At 39.7% G+C, this 23,448-nt stretch overlaps 2 protein-coding genes across 6 annotated transcripts; both read left to right on the top strand.

The window, feature by feature from the left end:
* The first annotated feature begins 566 nt into the window (after positions 1–566).
* Positions 567–5,591, top strand: LOC119917652 (centrosomal protein of 55 kDa-like). Of its 5 annotated transcripts, none has more exons than XM_038738048.1 (10): positions 568–657; positions 1,774–1,935; positions 2,119–2,235; positions 2,995–3,060; positions 3,308–3,458; positions 3,699–3,825; positions 3,907–4,108; positions 4,239–4,313; positions 4,657–4,779; positions 5,296–5,591. In XM_038738048.1, the coding sequence occupies exons 2-10, from the start codon at positions 1,783–1,785 to the stop codon at positions 5,485–5,487; spliced, it is 1,206 nt and encodes a 401-aa protein (XP_038593976.1). In that variant the 5' UTR covers positions 568–657; positions 1,774–1,782; the 3' UTR covers positions 5,488–5,591. The 5 variants fall into 5 exon arrangements, with proteins under 5 accessions (XP_038593979.1, XP_038593976.1, XP_038593980.1 ...); XM_038738050.1 differs by having other exon boundaries at positions 571–657; positions 3,919–4,108; XM_038738049.1 differs by having other exon boundaries at positions 620–657; positions 1,777–1,935.
* Positions 5,592–11,052: 5,461 nt separating this feature from the next.
* On the top strand, positions 11,053–21,782 carry LOC119917703 (cone cGMP-specific 3',5'-cyclic phosphodiesterase subunit alpha'-like). The gene is made up of 23 exons (XM_038738115.1): positions 11,053–11,592; positions 11,685–11,816; positions 15,631–15,783; positions 16,251–16,340; positions 16,506–16,646; positions 16,804–16,878; positions 17,001–17,065; positions 17,192–17,258; positions 17,381–17,428; positions 17,547–17,696; positions 17,953–18,096; positions 18,171–18,236; positions 18,351–18,497; positions 18,756–18,863; positions 18,966–19,075; positions 19,207–19,294; positions 19,447–19,547; positions 19,684–19,791; positions 19,907–19,970; positions 20,060–20,134; positions 20,227–20,310; positions 20,487–20,631; positions 20,742–21,782. The coding sequence occupies exons 1-23, from the start codon at positions 11,053–11,055 to the stop codon at positions 20,780–20,782; spliced, it is 2,742 nt and encodes a 913-aa protein (XP_038594043.1). The 3' UTR covers positions 20,783–21,782.
* The last annotated feature ends 1,666 nt before the right edge of the window (positions 21,783–23,448 follow it).

Below are 23,448 nucleotides of genomic sequence, written 5' to 3'. Positions count from 1 at the left end.
ACAAACCAGCCTGGGTGAGGTGGGTTACCAGCAGACAGAGACATAAAAGTGACATCTATAGCTTACTCATTACCTTTTCAAAATGCTTCATATTTTGGCTCAATTTTGCTTGACATACCTGTGCAGAAACATGACTTGATTCATTCCTCATACAGGTAAAAAGTGGAGTCGATCCACTGTTTTTCTTGTACTGCAGCGCCCCCCAGTGGTGATGTAGCGTTAAGTAATGCCTCCTTTCCAGGCTGTCGGAAATTACAAATTAATCAAACCTAGATGTTAGCTGCACAGTAACAACATATGCTATTTTACAGCAATTGTTTTCAGTTAACTAAGCCTTAGCCACATACCTTGACAAGATATCAAAACACATATTATTAAGTCACATAAACGGTCTACCAGGGACACTATTGATATTTTTTATATTTTCGCATGGAACTGATCTGGCTGTTAAGCTAATGTTTTGCGGGTATTAAAGGCAGCACAGTAACATCCATCCATCCATCGTCAACCGCTTATCCTGCGTACAGGGTCGCGGGGGGGCTGGAGCCAATCCCAGCTGACATTGGGCGCAAGGCGGGGTACATCCTGGACAGGTCGCCAGTCCATCGCAGGGCCACACAGTAACATTCCTTCTGTCAAGTTACCCTCCCTCCCCAGGTAATGCTCAGTAAATATGAGGAAGTTATTACAGTGGACTTGGTGAAACTGTCATTTTAAAAGACAAGTGTTCATTTTAAAGTCAATTCAGACATGGAAAGTCATATTTCACTAGAGTAGAAGTAATAACTTTATACTTTTTCAGCACGTGATGCTAGCTAACATAGCACAGCCTTGTTCTTCAAGAAATCAAGAACAAGGCTGTGCTGTAACGTTAATTTTGAGGTAACTTTTTTATTCCAGCTAACACAGGGTAAAGTTAGTTGCCTAACTAACTAAGTTAATGTTATGCAATCTTTGACAAGATTGAAAATAGTTGTTTTTGTTGGATAAGTTGACGTTAGCTAACTTGCTAGCTGTTTTTTAAGTTAGCTTTGTAAGTCCAGCATACAATATCCAGTTTAAACACTCGTCCTTGGAACAAGTGAGTGTGGATGTGATATTAGTTATCATCAGCCAATAAATAGAAAATGTTTTAAATTAAGTAACTTAAAAGGTAAAAATACCAAACATTTACATTTGCTAGGTCCATTTACTGTTTCATCTGTTTTGGAGCTTTCAATCAGATCACATGATTTTCACCAGCAGATTTGGTTTGCCCAGTTGTCCTAGAGAAGTAACTTAGATGTTTCCATTATTTCTTAGCATTGGGCCATGTTGGCTTAAAGGCTACAAAATTAAACAGTGGCTCTTTAAGGCTGCTCCAGGTTTTGATTCAACCCAATATAATACAAGGCCATAGTCAGCCAGTGGCTGTATTATAGCGTTTCTAATGTTTGGTTTAGTATTAAATTAAATTACAAATATCCAGTTTTGAATCAGCATCTCTTTGACACAGAGTCAACAGAAATTCAATATTATGACAGTTGTTGATTTGCATTGCATAATATTGAAAATCTATTTGTAAAAGGTTTTATTTTTCTTTCTCTACTGAATTGCTTAGAAAACGAGCTTGGGTCCAGTTCAGTTTTTCCTGTTGCTGCTTTTGTCATTGTCATCAACTAAATGGAAATCAACTTGGACCCATTCAGAATGTTTATTTTTGAAATTGTATATTCTGACCAAATCCAAAAATGTATTATTTTTGTGTCAGTCGCTTGTAATATTTGTCAACAGAAGATTGAGATGGTGTCCCTCAAATATAAGGGTTTCCTGAGGACAAAGCTCAAATCAGAGCTTGAGATAGTTGTCAGCAGTCTGAAGAAGGAGAATGCCTATCTGAAGAAGACACTGGTTGAGTTGTCTCGTCAACATTCAGAACATTATAAGCTTGTGGAGGTAAACTTTTCAGTCAATCAGTGTTGTTTCCCTGGTATTTACCAACATAAGTCAACTAACCAAGGTTACTTACACTGTACCATTAACTCCACCTAATGATGTTGCCAGTGTTTGTTTGTTTGTTTTTTATTCACTATTTCAGTTTAGTGAACCAACTTATTTCTCTCAGTGTCTTTTTCGCAGAGATTCCTCTCTCATCAAACTGTCAGGCTTGAGAGCTGTCAGCAGGTGACCAAAGACGAGAAGAGAGCTTTGCCGTCAGAGCAGCTGAGTGAGAAAGACGGGGCGCTGATGCACGTAGTGAGTATGAGGAAAAAGAGGAGCATATCCAGTTACTGCAGAGAGATTGGAGAAATCAAGAACAAGCTTGTGAGCGTCGCCACTAGGTGTCAATATCTCGAACAACGTTGCAAGGAAGAAGGTATAGCAGGGCTGTTAGATGCTAACTGTATAAATATTTGTGCAGAATGGTAGTACATAATAGGCCATTTTCCCACCAGACCTTTTGACTTGTCATAGTAGTAAAAGCACAGGTGTTTCTAATAACATTAACGAACGCTCCGTTATATTCAAAGTGTCCCAGTGAGCCAGAAAAACCTGACTGTAACCTGAAAAATGGATAGATATTCAGCCATTGTTAATTTTATTACTTAAACCTGGGCATTTCCTACTGTGACAAGTCAAAATGTCTTCAGTGAAAAAGGGCCTATGGCTGTAAGTGTTGCTTCTTGGGGAGTTTGAATTACCAAGTTCCTCTCAGTGATTACCAGTTTTACACCACTAGATGGCAGCAGTGGTTTTTAATTACCAGTCTTAGAGAGGAGGGAGGCTGTTCTCCATAAAAGCCCACTTTCCTGCAAAGTATACCATCAGTGACATACAGTGACATACAGGATATTGTAGAGGTCACAACACTTTTTTTTTAAATGCGCTAAATCCTACTGTACCTGTGTTTTGGACCTTGACATGTCACAATGACATCGCTTTTGTTAAAGCAGTTGGGAGAGTTGGGTAAAGTCATTCACACATGTATAAGCCCGTGCTGTATTTTCCTGTTAGGACTCTGCTTCAGACCAATCAGCTGCAACCAACAACGAAATAGAGCTCCAAAATCAGCTCAGTGATGTAAGTGCTGTGTGGTTGTCACATAGCTGGAAAACATCTCTTCTGTTTGTATATTTCAATGAATGCCTAATCCACCTTTTTGTATTTTTTACATTACTTTCAACTTTCTGTGTGTGCATTTGTTTTGAAGTGAGGATGTGTGCCTGTGGACTGTACACATGCCTGACTGAGTCCATCCTCATGGCACAACTCTCTTTCTGTCTTTCTGTTGTTATGTGTCTCTCATTCTTTTATTCAATCCCCCGAGGCCTTGGAGAAGAACAAGCAGTGGCTGGAATATGACCAGCAGAGAGAGGCCTATGTGAGGGCAATTATGGCCAGAATGTTATGGCTGGAGAAGCAGCTGAACGAAGCCAGTCAGGCCCGCTCACAGCAGCACAATGAGGACCATTCAGATGGTGAGTCAGAGGGGCAGTGGGTAGTGGGCACTCACAACTGAGGCAACAAGGGGCAAAAGACTGTCACAACAAGGTTTTCAAGATATCGAAATTGCCCTGGAGTAGCCCAGTATTACAGAGTCTGCAGCATGAAATGCATTGTCAAAATCTGGTGTTTTATTACTACATGGGCTGTATCTAACTTCTTTGATTATGTACGTCTATGTGTAAATTCCTCCTCATCTGCTTCCCTCATTACAGAGAAGGAGCAATTAAAGCGGATTCAGGAGCACTATGAAAGACTCTTACAGAAAGCCAAAGACGAGCTGGAGGTGCTCAGGGAGCAGGTCGATGTGACCCAGCAGAACCTGATAATAACCCAAAAGTGGTGTGTCTACTGTTAAAACAATAAATGTTCTGCTCAAAGTTGGAGAAGGTTAGAATGATAGTCAGCTACGTGACAGACCAGTTTATTGTTTAGGTGCGACGAAAGGGAGAGTGAGGTGGAGGAGCTCAAGCAGCAGCTGCAGACCGAAAAAATGAGCAGAAAAAGTGCACCGGAAGATCATCGTTACTCTGAGGATGAAGAGCAATGGCTGAGGGATGAGACCAAAGACCTCCAGTGCAGACTGGATGAGGAGAAGCGCAGGTCGGCAAACTTTGAGCTGCAGGTATGTCTTCATTAAACTATTCATTCAGTCAGTAGGAAAAAAAGGAAATCGTACTGTCATCATATAAAAAATTCACCAAATATGCAATAATGCATAATAATAATAATAACAATAAACTCTCTCGTCTCAGTCCAGTGTCTTTCAGAAGTTTATGTTAAATCGTCACCATGCAGACCAGAAAAAGATTGCAGATCTTGAGCGACAGGTATGACACATTCACTTTGTACCAGTATCCCCCCTCCTTGAATAAATCCTTAGTATTAACTAGAAATTGTAGAATGTAGCAAACCAATCTTAATAATGACACAGATTTATTATACATTGAGGAGGATCAACGGCCTGTGTCCGTCAGTCTGCTCCTTTCTGCTTGTAAACCTGACTCATCCACAGAAGTGGGCATTTCATACTTTCTTACCTCTTTGCTTTACTTACTTATCAGTCCTCACAGAAGCAAATGAGATTATTTATTATATTTGAAAAATTTTATTCCCACACCTATGCTATCTTATATCCTCCATCCATTGTAATACAAACTTTTTAAATTTTAGATCAAGATTTCTTCACACGACCTTGAGGATGAGAGGCAGGATTGTTCATATTTAAAGAAGCAAATGGTCAGAGTTCTGAAGATGCTGCAAAAAACTAAAGACCACACGACAAAACAGTCAAAGGTTGGCATGAATAGTGCAAAGGGCTAGATTACTAATTAGTATATCCCAAATCATCGGTGATGAACCTTAAAGCTGTATTAAGACATTTATTTGGGCATGGGGCGGTAACAACCTAAAAACACAACATTGACATATTGTTATTGCACTCAATAGCCTGTTTACTTATCCAGAAGCTAGAGAGCAATGTTAGCATTTATTTGGAGTCATGTCTCAGGTCACATGACAACTTTAAGTCCAATATTCACTTCCCTTTTGGCCCTGGAAACGAGGTTGATAAGAGTACGTTGTGGACAAACTAAAAGGCTCAATAGATGTCAGAGAAATTGCAGAGTTAGGTGATAATTTTCTGTGGCTGTTTCACTATGAGTGACATTACATATAGCAATTTGATACATTGTTAATATTAAAAATATTGATTAGTGCAGCTTTGTTTTGTTGGACAAAAATGATAGAACTACTTGAAAAGCTGACTTAATCTTTTTAACTATAACTAATGGATGACTGTGTTTATATTAGAGAGACCAGCGGGATCAAAGCACAGGTGAAGCGGCACACCCACCCTACCTGCCCTCCAGAGATAGCTTTACATACTCCCCTCACAGCAGCTTGGTAAATGAAAGCTTCCTGGAGTGTCCCAGCTGCCGGGCCGAGTATCCTGCCAGTCACTACCGAGAACTGATGAACCACCTAGAAATCTGTCTAGACTGAGCTGAACTGAGAACTTCTTCACTTCTGGATCTTCTGTAATATAGATTGGGTTTTACCTGTGTAACCAGTCGTACAAGTTATTTTAATAAACAGTGTTGAGTTGCTGTTGTGTTTCTGAGTATTTAAAAGGAACACAAGCTTTGGTTAGCAGATTTTTAGCCAAGCTGCGGTGGTTAGCACTGTCGCCTCACAGCAAGAAGTTCGTGGGTTCAAACCCCGGTTGCCCCGGCCTTTCTGTGTGGAGTTTGCATGTTCTCCCCGTGTCTGCGTGGGTTCTCTCCGGGTACTCCGGCTTCCTCCCACCATCCAAAGACATGCAGTCTAGGTTAATTGGTGACCCTAAGTTGGCCTTAGGTGTGAGTGTGGGCGTGAGTGGTTGTTCGTCTATGTGTGGCCCTGCGATGGACTGGCGACCTGTCCAGGGTGCACCCCGCCTTGCGTCCAATGTCAGCTGGGATTGGCTCCAGCCCCCCCGCGACCCTGTATGCAGGATAAGCGGTTGACGATGGATGGATGGATGGATGGATGGATGGATGGATGGATGGATGGCTGGCTGTCTGTGCAGCTTTGCAGGTCCCTGGAGGCTTGACTTTCGTGTTCATCTGACTTTTCCTCTTAACAGCACCAGGAGGTCAAATGTTTCACTTATCCAGAGAAAAAGGTCAACATCTAGTAGATTGGCAGTACACACGTATTGGCTCAACATAATGACTTTTTAGGTGATCCTGACATTTGCTCCAGTGGCTCCATAAGGCTGACATTTTAGGTTCAGAGGGAAATGTCTCAGCTGTTGGATGGATTGCAATTAAATTTGGCATACAGACTTTGGTACAATACAGTCTGTAACTGTATTGGCTTTTATTGTTTAATTAAGAACATATACACCTGTAAAAAAAAATTAAATTACCTTTAAATATAGTTGAACACTACTATAATACAAATAATCAGGCTTAAAATTTATAGTAGAGTGCTGCTTTTAATTGAGTTTTATTATATAATTTCACATAAAAATGTTGTACAACACCCGAAAATACTAGATTTTCCTTTTAAAAGAAACGTCAAAAATACTGTTCTAAAACTGGTCATCAGCTGTGTGTGTTCGTTCATTGGACTTTTGGACCATTCTTCTACAAGCGCATTTGTGAGGTCAGGGATCGATGTTGGATGAGAAGGCCTGGCTCGCAGTCTCCGCTCTAATTCCTCCCAAAGGTGTTCTATCGGGTTGGGGTCAGGACTGTGCAGACCAGGTCAACTTCTCCACACCAAACTCGCTCATCCATGTCTTTCTGGACCTTGCTTTGTGCACTGTTGCGCAGTCATGTTGGAACAGGAAGTGGCCATTCCCAAACTGTTTCCACAAAGTTGGGAGCATGAAATTGTCCAAAATGTTTTGGTATGCTGAAGCATTAACAGTTCCTTTCACTGGAACTAAGGGGCCAAGCCCAACCCCTGAAAAAACACCCCCACATCAAACTTTACACACTTGGCACAATGCAGTCAGGCCAGTACCATTCTCTTGGCAACCGCCAAACCCAGACTTATCCATCAGATTGCCAGACAGCGTGATTTGTCACTCCAGAGAACACGTCTTCACTGCACTAGTGTTTAGTGGCGGCATGCTTTTCACCATGTATCCGACGCTTTGCATTGCACTTGGTGATGTAAGGCTTGGATGCAGCTGCTCAGCCATGGAAACCCATTCCATGAAGCTCTCTACTCACTGTTCTAGAGCTAATCTGAAGGCCACATGACATTTGGAGGTCTGTAGCTCTGGACTCTGAAGAAAGTTGACAGCTTCTGCAGATGTGCTGACCACACTTTGTGATTTTATGTGGCCTACCACTTCAAGGCTGAGTTTCTGTTGTTCCAAATCGCTTCCATCCATCCATCCATCCATCGTCAACCGCTTATCCTGCGTACAGGGTCGCGAGGGGTTGGAGCCAATCCCAGCTGACATTGGGCGAAAGGCGGGGTACACACTGGACAGGTCGCCAGTCCATCGCAGGGCCAAATTGCTTCCACTTAGTCATAATACCACTAACAGTTGACCTTGGAATATTTAGTAGTAAGGAAATTTCACAAATGGACTTATTGCACAGGTACCAAGCTTGAATTCACTGAGCTGAGAGCCACCCATTTTTTCACAAATGTTTGTAGAAGCAGTCCACATGCCTAGGTGCTTGATTTTATACACCTGTGGCCATGGAAGTGATTGGAACATCTGAATTCAATGATTCCGAAGGGGTGTCCCACTACTTTTGGCAATATAGTGTATACCGTCAGATCACACAGCCCTATTTATCAGTGCAGTTATATTGTAAATCAAACGCTGTCAAGCTTTTTGGATGTAAGGAATGACAAGCTAGTGTAGATCATCTGCCTTTTGCTTCTTGCTCATACTTCATGGAAGAGCTGGTGGTGGAGGGGGAGTGGTTATCTGCTCTGTCATTTTTGCAGCCATGTAGCCACCAGACTTGAATTCTTCCCCAGTTCTGTGGAGAGGGGTATTGCTTAACACATCTCCAGAATTTAGTCACCATACCAATTATAAAGGGAAACTTACTTAATGTCTTGCAGACCTTGGATAGATAGACTGTTGATTTTGTTTGCCGTTGTTTATGTTTTCCAATTGAGCTAAGAATCCAAGTGGTTTCTTTAGGTCATCCAGAGGTGATGTTGTGCAAAGTCAGTCGAATCTGAAAATGTACTTTTGGTTGGATACCAAAAACTTGCAAACAAATGGATTCACTAGACTGCCAAGAAAAACTTCACATTCTTTCTACTTGCATATATTTGCATCTTTTTTGTCTACCAACCTAATTTAGAAATTTTGGACTTCTCCAACTCCCGTGCACACAGCTGTGCACTGCCTTGCAAGGCCAGGTGGACCTAATTCAGCAATCAGCTGTAGCACTCCTGGGGCAGAACTAGAGGACAGAAAAGGAACAAGGATGAACAGCACAGAGAAACACATACAGCCGTAACAACATTTACCAGATACAAAAACTGGCTTTAGAAAGTCATAAAATATCATATTGAAACCAAGGAAGAAGTCTTTGGATTGTGCATTAAGTTCACTGTATGTAAAACCACCATTTCCCCCTCTCCTTTGCCTTTCATGTCTCTGTACAGTCCTATCAAAGCAAAATGCCAGCATTTTAAGAAATATTTTCCAATTACTTTACATTCAGATTGCACTTGGAGCTGTGTCTAACAGTATCCAAAATATTCTTTATGTTGACCAAATTGGGTTTCTAATGAATAGATCTGAAAATGTCTTCAATAAGGTAAATATAAACTAAACTACTTTTGTTTCAGGAGAACAATTCTTTACACTGAAATGTTTGACTTGTGTGGCTTATTTGTTGTGAGCATGGAACTGAATAAATGGTCTATAAATAGTATCAGATGTGGAAATTTTGTTTTGTGGTGGTACTTTAAAAGGTCTGCGGGGTGGTGCAGTGGATAAGACACATGCCTTTGGTGTGAGAGACCCGGGTTCAATTCCCCCACACCTATAACCATTGTGTCCCTGAGCAAGACACTTCACCCCTAGTTGCTCCAGAGGTGTGCGACCTCAATTGTAATGAATAAATGTAAATGTCTGAGTTTCCTCAAATTAAGCAAATTTAAGGAAGTCTGAAACTGTCACATATAACCCTAGTACAAGATAACTCAAAATGGGTTTCTGATCTCTATTATAGGATAAATGGATATGTATTACTCTAATGTAAAATGTGAACATTTGGTAATTTTTAATTATGAAAAAACAGTATTTAAATATGTTTGTTTTAGGTTTTGATTATACACCTATAGCTAAGACTCTTCAGTCGAAGTATCTGTTAAATGGCATTAAAATGAATTTTTCATCACAAACCCGTAATTTTACAGGAAGTTTTCTTTTTTAACCCTATTAAAAGGTGTCATTTAACAATAAATTAAATATTACCTTTCTGTAATTTTACCACTTTGGGGCAATTATATACTATTTAATCTAACTTGTAATCTAAGAATTATAATAAAAGTCAAAAGCTGTGAAATTACTGTAATTAAGTATTTTCCAAATATCCATAATTAAAGGAGATATTTGTCAATTAACAAGAAAATCTATTTCAAGTTACAGAACAAATGTTTTTTGTTACGGTTAACTGTTACTAACTGTACCAAGTTTAAGAAATGTTTTTACATTATTAAACTTAAATTGAACCCTTTTTTCTTTTAAATAAGAAAAATAATATTTGTGAAAATACGGGAAATTCCTGAATGTATTGGAACAGTTTGTTTACGTGAAAAACCCCAAAAGTTTCCTTAAGATAACAGAAATGTTATGATTATTCACTGCTACAGGTTTTTCATGTTATTTTACATTAGACATGTAAATTCACAGTTTATTTTTGTAATTTTTTGATATTTTCATGTATTTCAAAAATACAGGAAAAATCTGTGAAATAAAAAGGAATAAAACCTTTAAAGTACAGATTTTTTTTTACAGTGTAGGCTAGGTTGTTGTAAGCTAAAGATTAAATGAAACCTTTTGTATGATACTGATGTAGGTCTTTGAACTCCTCCCAGGTCTCACGTTGCTCAAACCAGATCAATAACTCAAAACAGCTTGTGGAAGTTAATCCTTTTCTGGGCTATTTAGAGGCATGGATTATAGTATTGCTAGCTAACAGCTTTAGAAAAAGATGCTAATATGCTTGAGACACCTCCTTACTTGCTGTGATTTCAGGAACCTTTCATACGGAAACATCTTCATGTAAAGTTAGAAAATGAGCTTTGCCTGTCTGAGAGGCAGGGGGATAGCCAAGCGGAAGTTTCTCCAAACACCAGCATCACAAAAATATTTTAACAGAAAGAGGACGTGTTTGATAATTTGTAAACAAAGATTTCTTGGGTAAATCTCTTCCTCTTCCTGAACATTTTTAAACCTATCCCTGGAGGGTTTGCACGAGATGGAAAGCCTATTTTCAGTAGCCAGTGATCAGTTACTGGATCACTACTAGATTACCATGAAGTAAACATGGTAATCTAATTCACAGCATAAATAAAAGTGGTGTCAGACTAATTACAGCAGCTAATTTGCAATTTACACAGCATTAACACTTCAACAGTTGCATTGATTGAACATTAGAAACTGAATTAACCCACTGGGAAGTTGTGTCGATCCCACTCAACAGCAATCTTAAGTGACTTTTAATTTAATTTAATGATATCAGTAGAGAGGTGATCCACAGTGTGCAAGTCTTGCTGCCTTTGATATTGTTGGAAAAGCGCAAAATAAATTATGAAAACGAGTTTGCGAAAGAATTGTGACAATGAGGTTGCACAAAATAAAATGATGTTTAACCGCACAGTGGAAGACAAAAGCACACAGAACACCTTGTAATATTTGACTCCCCCTCAGTTAGCAGCTCGAGCAATCATAAAGGTTAGTCACCACCCTCCATCCCTCCTCCTCCCCTTCTCTGGTATCACTTTAGGCCTTATCAACACCTTTCTCCCATTCATATTCCTGGCAGTCTCCAGGAGTGAAATCAGTAAGCATTACCTTTTTCAGTCTATATGGATATTAACGCTCAAGCTCACTTACTCCACTTAAGAAACTTCACTTATTTTTCCTTCTTCTCCGAGCTGCAGCAGTCAGATCATGTTGCCACTGCTATTGTCGAGACCCTGGCTATCACCTTTGTCTTCCTGGTGTCCGTGGCAGCAAATGCAGGAGCTGCAGCCCTGGTAACGTGGGAACGCAGACTGCTGGCCAACAAGACCATCCTGACCCTCAACTTGTTTGTGGCCGACCTGCTGTTTGTCAGCATGATCCCACTGATTGTGTCAGTGCGGTGGACTGTGTCCTGGACGCTGGGGTTTTCGGCCTGTCACACTGTGCTGTATGTCATCTGTATGAGCGGCTGTGTCACCATCACTACCCTGGCCTCCATCAGTGTGGAGAGGGTCCAGGCAATCCTTCGGCTGCAGGCTGTGCCCACTTTAAACCCCAGGATGGTGACTGCCACCCTCTTCTTCATCTGGGCCTTTTCTGCACTCACCTCCATACCCCTCAGTCTGTTCTTCACTGTGATGGAAGTGGATTTCCCAGAGCAGGTATGGATGGATGGATTGATAGATGAAAAGATATCTCAGTGTCTCTGCCATTAATGTATTTCTTTCTGTGTATTTTTGTTTATTTTCCCCAGAGCCGTGTACACATTTGTACTCTCAAGTGGCCTGACACAACTGGAGAGATTGTGTGGAATGTGGCCTTCACTGCCCTGTGCTTCCTTCTCCCAGGATTAATAATAGTGGTCAGTTACAGCAAAATATTACAGGTGGGTGTATTGTGCTCTTTGACTGGCACACATGTCAGAGAGTGAAGGACGGGACTGTTTTAAGAGGATCCTAGAGAAACTTCTAAAAGATAAGGCTGGTGTTTTTCTGTATTTTTCTTATTGTTAAAAAAAAACTAAAAGACCAAAGCTAACAATGCGTTAGTCCATTAACAAACTTCCTTCTCTGTCTGTGGCATTCAGGCAAAAGCCCATCCATTCCTACTGATGACGTAAATCTTTAAAAATGGGTCACATATAGTATGATTTATAAAAAAAATAATCTCCTAAATTTTTTTACTCATACAAGCATAAATACTGTATTTGTTGGGGACTATTTTCAGCAGCAGATTTATACACATTTCAGGCTCCAGTAAGTACCGTATTTAGAGCAGCATGTGAGACTTGACTAAAAATAAACTACAGTGTCCAGGTTGATGGTGATAAACTTACATGTCACCCAGTGCAATGATGTGGCCCATTGAGGTTTTTGGACAAGAGTATGTCACAGAACGAACTATATCAGGCTGTGGATACACAGAATATACTTGAGAACTGGTTTTGGTCTTTTAATGGGATTTGTTGACAGTAAGAATGATTTAGAATATCGCCAGCCATATCCTTTAAGATATTTGCATTTCTCATCATTTTGGCCCCATTTTTTGGGGGCATTTTGTACTTTTTTGCCCCTCTTTTTTTATAACGATTGTTCATTGAAGAAGCATTTTCCCTTGAATTGGAAAATTGTGTGTATTTATTCAACAAATAATGCCAACTCATGCCCATTCATTTATGGATATATTGACACTTTTATTTGTACTGTCTGTGTCCTTCTCATCTCTATCATTGTGAGGACAGAGATGTGTGTGATCTATTAATTATGAAGCTGAAAAGGTTACCTGTGTGTGTGTGTGGGTTCAGAGTCTTGCACTATCAATGGTCAATATTACATTGGACAACTGGTTCTATCTACCTGTGTACATTAAAGCGATACAGACAATAGAACATGATTCTGAGAAGCCACACATTGATTTTAGCTCTGGGGTGACTTTATGGATGTTTGAGACACATTGGTGACAAACACAGAGGACATCATGCTCCATGTCTAGTTCTATATGTAGATCAATAAGGTTACTTAGATGGTTTCGTTGTTTCTCTTTTGTCCACATCATATAATATCACAAAGTACAGATTGCCGGTATGATTATTTTATTTTTATTGCAGATAGCTAAAAGTTGTAGGCAAAGGCTTCGACCCAGAAACAGACAGCCCCCAGTTGGGGACTGTCTTGAATATCACATCTCCCGCCAGGATATGAAGCTCTTCCGTACTCTTCTGGTCCTAATGCTCTCTTTCTTAATCATGTGGAGCCCAATTTTCATCATTACCTTCCTCATCCTGGCCAGGAACTTCCTTGGTAACCTATGTGTCTCCTCTACCATGTTCTTCTGGGTGGTAACGTTCACAATGGCCAACTCGGCCCTCAATCCCATCCTCTACTCGCTCTGCCAGTTCAAGAACGGCTGGCGCAGGCTCTGCTGTGGCTCTGTTGTAGCACCGCTGACAGAAGGAGCTTGTGGCAGTGGTCAAACACAAGCAAAACAGCCATAATTATCATGATTGTTTTGTCACATTGAAGACTAAAACTTGCATAAAGCATCAGCACGTTTGTCCACACATTTGACAACATATACCTTTCATGGAAGATACAATATTTGATTGTTTGCTGCTCTCAAGAGCTGACACATTACACTCAAAAGTAATAATTCCTTTAACACTTATTTTAAGAATACCTCTGAAAGAGCAAACACTGTAAAGGTTTATTTTATAATACATCCATGCTATTTTGCCATTTCTTTTCCATCTACAACAATGTATCTTACTTTGAAATGACAAATAATAAATGTGGGTTGCAGTAATACAGCACAAGTTGTTATTATTATTACAGTCTTTAGTTATTTTTTAATAATCTGTTCCATTAAAAAAATACTATGTTGAGTAGTGTTTTGATTCTTAAGTATATCAGGAGAGCAAGTTCAATTCAATTTTATTTATATAGCGCCAAATCACAACAACAGTTATCTCACAGCGCTTTTCACTCAGAAGTGGCCCAGGACATCTAGGCCTGTGAGATAAGCATTTCTTTCTAGAGAGGTGCCTGTAGATGAATCCATGAAAACTGACTAGTACTGCTGGCGTATTCTGAACTGACCGGCTATGGTGCAGTTATTTCAGCTTGCAAGGCGGTGCTATATTATTACATGAATCACAGTCTCTCATACAAAGCTTCTCAGAAACCACAAGAGACTTAAACACAGCTTTTATCAGGCGGTCAATGGCTCCTCTGACCTCCTTTGCCTGGTATTATTGTTCTGGTATTATCCTTATCCTGGCAAAATCGTTCCATAATTTTTAACATGAATCAACGGTATTTTGCAGAAGAAACAAGGCAGTGATATTAGCATTTGATCAGGTCATACTGTAGGTGCCATAACTCAGCTGGGATTGGCCCCACTAAAATGACAAGTGGCTGGATTTACAAGATAAGAAAGCTCAGGGGTTTTATGACTCTTGCGTCACGGTCATTAGTGTCCCCTGGGATCCCCTTACCCAGTAAGCCACTCACTCTCTTCTGTTACCAGAGAGAAGATTGGTACAGCAGCTTTGGCCCTGTGTCCACAGAAGAGTTTGGGAAATGTCTCAGTAGGATTTACGCTGCCACCTTTACTGCTCTGCTCTTCCTCCGTCCAGCTGCACCTGTCTGTAGCTTAGTGCAGCTACAGAAGGGATTGTTTATCCAAACTTGGACAACATGGCAGACAAAGACACTGTAGAGAAGTTTCTTGACAACAACCCACAGTTTGCTAAGGAGTACTATGATAAGAAAATCAAGGCAGATGTGATCACTGCTGCCTTCAACAACCAGGTCCAGGTCAAAGACCCAGCATCTTACAGGGATGTATCCACCATCCAGGAGGCCGAGTTCATATTTGAGCTCATAAAGGAGATGCAGGGCAACAACCCGATGGAAAAAGCTCTGCATAAAATTCTCCAGAGGATGGCTCTGCTGGTCCAGGCTGATCGCTGCAGCTACTTTGGCTACAGGGCTCGTAACGGAGTGCCTGAGCTGTCCACGATCCTCTTCGATGTGACCCACAATTCTCCATTCGATAGAAATATAGTGAACCCCAATGTGGAGATAGTTTTTCCCACCGACATGGGAATTGTTGGATGGACGGCCCATTCCAAGAAGCCTCAGAATATTCCTGATGTTAAGAAGGTGAGCTCATGACAAACATGATAACTGAACTCTAAATTTAGAAATAAACTTACAAGACAAATAGATCAAAGAATATGGTGAAACTAATTGTGCTTTGTGGAACAAATAGGCCAAACCAGGCTGTATGACAAATGCAACATCTGAGAACATGGAGTGACTTAATCTTGTAATTGTGTTTTATTAAACCATAAAGACTAGTTTGTTATCTTTGGAGAGATACAGTGCAGTTCAGTGGCAACTAATGAATCATGTATTGATGAACATGTATGCATAATTCAGGACATTTAAGCCATTATCACACTCTTTTCAACAGCACAAACCTTAATGACTTATTAAACTGCATGGAGAATAAAGAACATTAATTACAGTCAGCTTTAATAGTCATTTGTGCGTCAGCTTGTCTCATTACTCGTGCAGATTCGTAGCTTAGTACCATAACGGCATGCACAAATAGATCTGCAATGGACGCGTTCTTTTACATTCATCTTGCAGTCAGTGTATTAGCACACAACCTTTAACCATTCTCATTATTTTCAGGACCGTCATTTCAGTGACTTTGTGGATAAACAAACCAAATATACCACCAAATGCATGATTACCGCTCCTGTCATGAGTGGAAAGGAACCCATCGGTGTCATCATGGCTCTCAACAAACAAGGTGCTGATGAATTCTCAAAGACTGATCAGGAGGTGAGTGAACTTTTTAATAGCAAGGTATTTATACTGGCTGTTAGTGTCTTTGCCTGAATGACTCGCAAAAACAAATCAAACAGACTGCACTTCTTGGCTGGAGAAATTGAAAGTATGCCGTTGTGGCTGCAGGGTTTTATCACTTGTGGTAGACAGACAAATCCAGTGTGGGGGTCACATCCTTATCTTGACATGGCCAATTTTAGCTTCCTGTCTCTGTACATTTAGAGGCTTGACGTGGTAATTTGGGTCACCGTTATAGCCACTTGACTTATAATCCTTTTAGGGAGGGGAGGCTCACACATTTTTCTTGTCTTGTTTCGTGGGCTCTTTGTGACTCTAGAGGTAATCCAAGGGAAGATCTGTCAGAGACAGAGACTGTCGTCTGTTGTCATTGAACTGAAAGGGAAATGGGACACGTTAATGTGATTCATAAAGAAGTTTGATTCTTTGCTGTTTCATTACAGCTCTTCAATAAATATGTCAACTTTGCTATGGTGGTCACTCTCCAAGCTCACACCTCTTACATGTGGGATGTAGAGTCCAGGAGAAGCCAGGTAAAAAAATACTTGTAATAAATCCACTTGTCCAGTCTGGTTTTCAAGACATGGAAAATATTTGACTGCTTTCCTAATTATTTCACTAAAAAGAATAAATCTATCAAGACAAGAATCAAAAGCTTCTATTAAAGTCATAAGCAGCGGTTCTTTTCCTTGCTATAGGTGTTGCTGTGGTCAGCCAGCAAAGTTTTTGAAGAGTTGACGGATATTGAGAGGCAGTTTCACAAAGCTTTATACACAGTGAGGACATATATCAAGTGTGAGAGATACTCTGTGGGACTCCTCGACATGACCAAAGAAAAGGTGCATAGAAGAAAGTCTGACAAAAGCTTCAACTTTAGGTTTATTTACTTACACTGCTAACAATTAGATTTTGTTATATATTATATCATATCTGCTGCTGCATACTGCAGCACTTGAGTTTTTATATTTATTAATTTTTAATTATTTTCTTCACCAGGAATTCTACGATGAGTGGTCAATCAAACTAGGAGAGCAGGAGCCATACAAAGGCCCCAAGACACCTGATGGCAGAGTAAGTCCAACCTTGGGTTTATTATTGTACCATTCTTCTCATCAACCAATTTGAAAAACTTAAATGAAATGAAATAAAAAACTACAAATAAACAACAACGACTGTATGTTTAAAACATTCAGGAAATCAACTTCTACAAGATTATTGACTACCTGCTGGAAGACAAAGAGGAGATTAAAGTCATCCCGTAAGTATCATGATGTGCTGTAGCACATCAACTGGCCTGATTATGAAGCTTTATTTGCATATTTTTAGCTTTAACTGGTAGTCGAATAAGAAGATGTGCAGTTACTCATCCTCTCTGAACTCCCAGCGGCCCTCCTGCTGACCACTGGGCTCTAGTCAGCGGACTCCCAGCATATGTAGCCGAGAATGGATTTGTAAGTTCCACCTTTGTTAATTTTTATTATTGAGACCCACACACCTAAAGTAGTTCAATAACTGCTGTCACTGATCCGCTGATAGCCAAACACACGTGTAATAACTTTTTTACTTCTCCTAGATCTGCAACATGATGAACGCTTCAGCAGATGAGTATTTTGCTTTTCAGGTGAGACACTCTTCACTGACAACTGGCATTCAATTAATTTCTTTTTTTTCCCTACAACCCAACCGTTCACTTAAATCTACAGTAATAATCTGGATTTTATATTTGATTCATTTGACAGAAAGAAGCGGTGGATGAGACTGGATGGAAGATTAAGAATGTCCTCTCCCTCCCTATCGTCAACAAAAAGGAAGAAATTGTCAGTGTTGCCACTTTCTTCAACAGAAAAGATGGGAAACCATTCGACGAGAATGATGAACAGATTATAGAAGTACTTGAAAGTATTTTTTAGCTTGTTTTACTGTTTAAGCCTCGGACCAATAATTTTTTAATACTGTTATAATACATTTGCATAGTACTTTAAAGTCATTTCTATTAAGTAAAAGATTAACAGTAAAATATTTGTGTTTATTACATACGTATTTTTTATTTGGCTTATCTATACGGAATAACATCTATGAAAGAATGAGGTAATAGTTGAAATTACAGAATTAAATTGATTGTTGTATATTTGTCCATGTCACCAGGCACTAACTCAGTTCCTTGGCTGGGCCACTCTGAATAGCGACACATACGACAAAGTGAACAGGACTGAGTGGAGCAAAGATGTTTACCAGGAAATGCTCATGTACCACACAAAGGCCACACTGGATGACGTGCAGACCATCCTGGTAAGCTACTCCACCACTTGACTGATATTCCTTCACTGGATTGAGCTCCCATTTGACTTTCTTTTTCCCCGCAGAACACTCAAGACAGCTTTGGCTCTGTACCAGAAGACTGCGACCAGAAGGAAGTGTACAAACTGTTGGTAAGCACTGCGACATGTCAGCGATGTGTGGAGTTTTTTAGACAGCAGTGCTCCTCATAAACTCAGTTTGTTTGGTATGCCATGACTGCTTGCACTGTGTTTCCAAATGTGCAGAGAGCCAACATCCCAGAGGCCAAGGCCGTGGAGCTGCACGAGTTCCGCTTCAGTGACTTCCTTTTGTCAGAGTTTGAGCTCATCAAGTGTGGTATCCGCTGCTTCTTTGAGCTGGGGGTGGTAGAGAAGTTCAAAGTCCCAGCTGAGGTACAGTAAACATCGTCAAAGTCGTCAGGAAACTTGCTTGTGTTCACTACACTCAGCCCTGTCTGTTTGGGGCAGCACACTACATCTGAAACACTCAACAATATTATTATCATTTGTATACTTTGCAAGGCATGGCTGATACAAGTTGCTAAATAACTTTAAAAGAAGTTTATGTGATCTGAGTCTTTGAGGCAATGATGCAAAATATTCATTGCAGCTCTGTTTTATTTTTATTTTTTTCAACCTTCTGTCGTGCAGATCCTGACACGATGGATGTACACCGTTCGCAATGGATACCGTGACATCACCTACCACAACTGGAGGCACGGCTTCAATGTTGGACAAACCATGTTCTCTCTGCTGCTAGTGAGTGTGATTTCTAATTCTAACATTTCTCTGGTGGGGGTGGGGAATTACTTGCTCTACTGTTTGTTATAACACAGGGTTGTCTTCTCTATTCTTCAACAGACAGGCAAACTGAAGAAGTATTACTCGGATCTCGAGGCCTTTGCAATGGTTGCTGCTGGATTCTGCCACGATATTGACCACCGAGGAACCAACAATCTCTACCAGACAAAGTAAGATATTTGGTGGTCAGGTGACATTACTGACAAGTTGATTCATCAGTTGGTTTCAGTAGGTGCAAAATTGAAAACAACATGACAAATATGTGAGACTCATATGTTCTGGTTCTGGTGGACTTTTGTAGGAGTTTATCCCCTCTGGCAAAACTGCACAGCTCCTCAATCATGGAGCGACATCATCTTGAGTACAGTAAGACACTGATGGAGGATGAGGTGCGGTCCTTATATGTTTGCATTTTCTGTATGTTTTTATCAATAGTTGTAAACTATTTGCAAATGTTTTTAATACTAGCTAGATTTGTTTGTTAGGGATTCACTGAGATTTCAGTTGCTGCCTAACTTCATTCTTCTTCTGTCATTCACAGAACCTGAATATCTTCCAAAATCTTCAGAAGCGTCAGTTTGAGACGGTGCAGCATCTGTTTGAAGTTTGCATCATTGCCACTGATCTCGCCCTCTACTTTAAGTAAGGAGTTTTGTTCCATCTAAGCTTATATTAACTGTTGGTCCTGCATCCAACAATACTTGAAATTTTAATTTTAATACCAATTAATGGTTTTCAAGGACTTTTGAAAAGATCTGACAGCTTTCTCATCTTTCAGGAAGAGAACAATGTTCCAAAAAATTGTGGACGCTATGGAAGGGATTCCAGAGGAGAAAGAGAAGATCAACTACATCTCCAACAATCCAACTAGGAAGGAAATTATTATGTAAATGCATAGTTTATCGGGCCACTTAAATACTTTTGTCACGTGAACATTTCTTTAGGTTGTCTTGTGTTGGTGCTCTTGCTGTCATTCAAAAATGAGGTTGTATTTTATGCAGGGCAATGATGATGACAGCTTGTGACCTTTCAGCCATTACAAAGCCATGGGAGATGCAGAGCAAGGTGTGTTCCCGACTCTAGACTTGTAACATAATTCGAAAGCATAATTCGCCCATTTGTTGTTATCAATCTCTTGGTTCTTGTGGTCCTAGGTCGCTCTAATGGTGGCAGCAGAATTTTGGGAGCAGGGAGACCTCGAAAAGACAGTCCTTGATCAGCAGCCTATTGTAAGAGCTTTAAACAATATTTTTTGGTATGGTGCTCATACTGTATATGTTTTCATAACAATAATCATAATTTTTGGTTTCTTTTTCTGTAGCCGATGATGGACAGAAATCATGCTGATGAGCTGCCAAAGATGCAGTGTGGTTTCATCGACTTTGTCTGCTCCTTTGTGTACAAGGTACCTAGATAAACATCTCTAAAACATTATTTATTATTTATAGATACAAACATGATTTATATATATAATGTTTATCCAATAATGTTTTCATGCAGCCTTTGCACTTTTTTCCCTCTTTTCCTTATTTTCTGCATCTATGCATCTGCATTTACATTGAGTTATCTGCGTGTTTGCAGGAGTTTTCTCGCTTTCACACAGAGATCACCCCCATGTTTGATGGGATGAATATCAACAGGGGGGAGTGGAGAGCACTGGCAGACGTCCACGAGGCCAAGATGAAAGCCATTGAAGACCAGAAGAAAATTCTGGAAGGTGGACAAGGTGAGCACTGATGTTTAAAATCCAGAGCGTCACCACATGCCTTCTGCTCGTTCTGCGCGTTTGCTTTGTCACCTGACTCTCTCTGTCTTTCGCCTTTGCTCCTTTTAAAGATCAAGATGGCGGGAAGTCAAAGACATGTGTTATCTGCTAGACCTCCAGGACTGACGGCATTTATGAATGTTTGAATGTTTGTCTGGATGTGTGTTTGTGCAGCGTGTGAATGTGCATGAGCATGTGTTCACAGATGAATTCTAACATGCAAAAATCACTGAATTATTGTTTTTATATACTGTTTAGTTCTTCTATCCTCTCATACAGAAAGCTATTTTAATTGTCACCTGTCTTACAGGGACATACAGGTTGTATTTGATACTTTGAAAACATAGATTTAACTTTATTCTTGTATGGTAAAATAATTAAAATTTTATTATTTAAGAATTATTAAGAAGAGTACATATGTGTATTTTATTTTTAACACTGAATGCATAATCTTTGGCTTTTGACATAATTTGAATAGAAATATTAGGCCACAAATATGTGGCTGTTTGAACTGTTATATCTGAATATTTTTAGAATAGGTTCTACAATAAAATTATCTTATCTTGATGAGAAAACCACATTTACTAGTTGGGAGTTGTGCTTTAAAAATTTCCAACATATGTCCCTGGCAAATGGGTGAGAGATGTAAGAAGATTTGACTGAATTGGATTTAGTAATAAGCCACCTTGAGCCCCTGGGCTTTCATTTTTAAGTCCCCTGGTTACATAAAGTAAAAATACTGCTGCTCTGCTCATAAGTCAGAGTACATGTGGCATTTCCAGGACACAAAGGTTTCATGTGGACACTGTGTCAAATCCACCATGGACAGGAGAAATTACATTATCTGAGTGAGAAACAACACATTAAGATATGATGTGAAGTGGAAATGCTATGGTTTATTTTTCCAAATCAGGTCTCGCAAATTTCTCAAAACAGCTTGTGACATGGGTAGCACATAGCAGAACAATGTCAGCTTTTAACTTTCTTCTCTGATGCATGAAGTGTTTGTTGTTGTTACATAAAAACTTTGGCGAATGTAAGATTTTTTTTCATGCTATATAGCATTAAATACATAATTATATGTGCAATAGCATCATGTATAATACATGAAAAATGTCAATAAAGTTTATTTTCAAATCGTGCCTGCTTTATGCATTTAAAGTGCATTTTAGCCATTCTGCAAGTCCAAAAACTGGAACAAGAGCAGTCGCAATTTGACAAATTTAGCATTTTGTGCTTCATTTCAGCTGCAGCATTGATGTAATACCAAAGTATATCAGCTGCAGCACCTGCTGAGTAGAAAAAGTTTCCTGTTGGTGATTTGCAGCCTCACTGATTCCATCCCTGACCAACATGCCTCTGTGTGGCTGTGGCTTAGGAGGTAGAGCGGGTTGCCCAGTAATCAGAATGTCGGCGGTTTGATTTCCGGCTCATGTCTGCATGTCAAGGTGTACTCGGGCAGGATATTGAACCCTAAATTGCTCCTGATGGCTGTGCTGTCAGTGTGTGTGAATTTATTAGTTTCTGTTGAGCAGTTGGCACCTTGCTTGGGAGCCACTGTCACCAGTGTATGAATGTGTGTGAATGTGACATGTAGTGTAAAGCACTTTGAGTGGTCAGAAGACAAGAAAGGCTATTACAATTAATATATAAATATATATATATTTATGAGCATGAATATGCATGTTACAAGCCAGGTTTTGTATCCCTTCATTAACTTTGATATCACAAACAAAGAGTACATACCCTTACTTGCTGCGGTTTACAGAGTAAACCCATCTGTGATTTGACTGGATGACATTAAGTCTATAGAATTAATGAGTGCAAGATTACAATAATTTTTAAATTGTCAAGAATGCAATTGAGCAATAATAATGAATGTAAATGCATGGTGAACACAACTGTGCAGACAATACTTCAACAAAGACTTCTTCTATATACTTTAATTGATTGAATGGGAAAACATGATTCAGCATCATATAATCAAGGCAAATGGAATTACGTTTGTGATCCATAATTGGCTGCTACATCATAAAGCAAAGGATCAAACTTTTAAATATTTTCTGTACCTCCACCAAAACGCAACTTCCATTTATTTAGTTGTTACGGTTTTAAATGGAGATTAAAATGACACTTTGACTTACTTTCAGATATTGTTCTGCCAAGAGAAGCATCTTTTTCTGCACAGTGTGGCAGATAATTATTATATAATTATATGCATTTCAGAAAATGTGTTTTCTTGTGTCACTGCCATAAGTGATCATCCCCTTCATTGGTTGGCTGAAGGTGCAGGTGACTGACAGGTGGCTCACAAACCTTACAGTTCATTCGGAATGAGAGAGCATCTCAGTTACAAAAGCCTGTCAGTCGTGTAAGCCAGCTTTGTCGACTGACAAGATACCTTAAGACAGAATACAGGTCCAGGTCAAACAGCAAAACAAAAGTATGTTCACTGAATGTTCTGCTGTCACTGGTGGATGAAGAAGGTGGAGCATGAGTCCTCTGTTTTGTACCATAATATGAATATGGTTTTTCAGACAAAGCAAAAACGTTTTAGCCACCACTGTGGGCATGAATTGTAGATTCATATTTTTCACCTAACCAAAAATAAAACAATAATGCTCTCAGCAAAAGCTATCCTCTTCTGGTGGAAATCCAAACAGAATTTTAAAGAGCAGAGATAGATAGCTCACAAATAAATCTGCCTCTGGCAGGGCTCTAGCTTAGCTCCACATTTCCCTCTAGTGGGGAGGACAGTCGATCAGGATAGACATTCTG

Source organism: Micropterus salmoides, unplaced genomic scaffold, assembly GCF_014851395.1.
Source record: "Micropterus salmoides isolate LMB-PRFRI ecotype aquatic unplaced genomic scaffold, ASM1485139v1 Ms_hic_scaffold_22, whole genome shotgun sequence".
Lineage (NCBI taxonomy): Eukaryota > Metazoa > Chordata > Actinopteri > Centrarchiformes > Centrarchidae > Micropterus > Micropterus salmoides.
The sequence above is the reverse complement of the archived record's forward strand: the minus strand, read 5'-3'. Positions and strand labels throughout refer to the sequence as shown.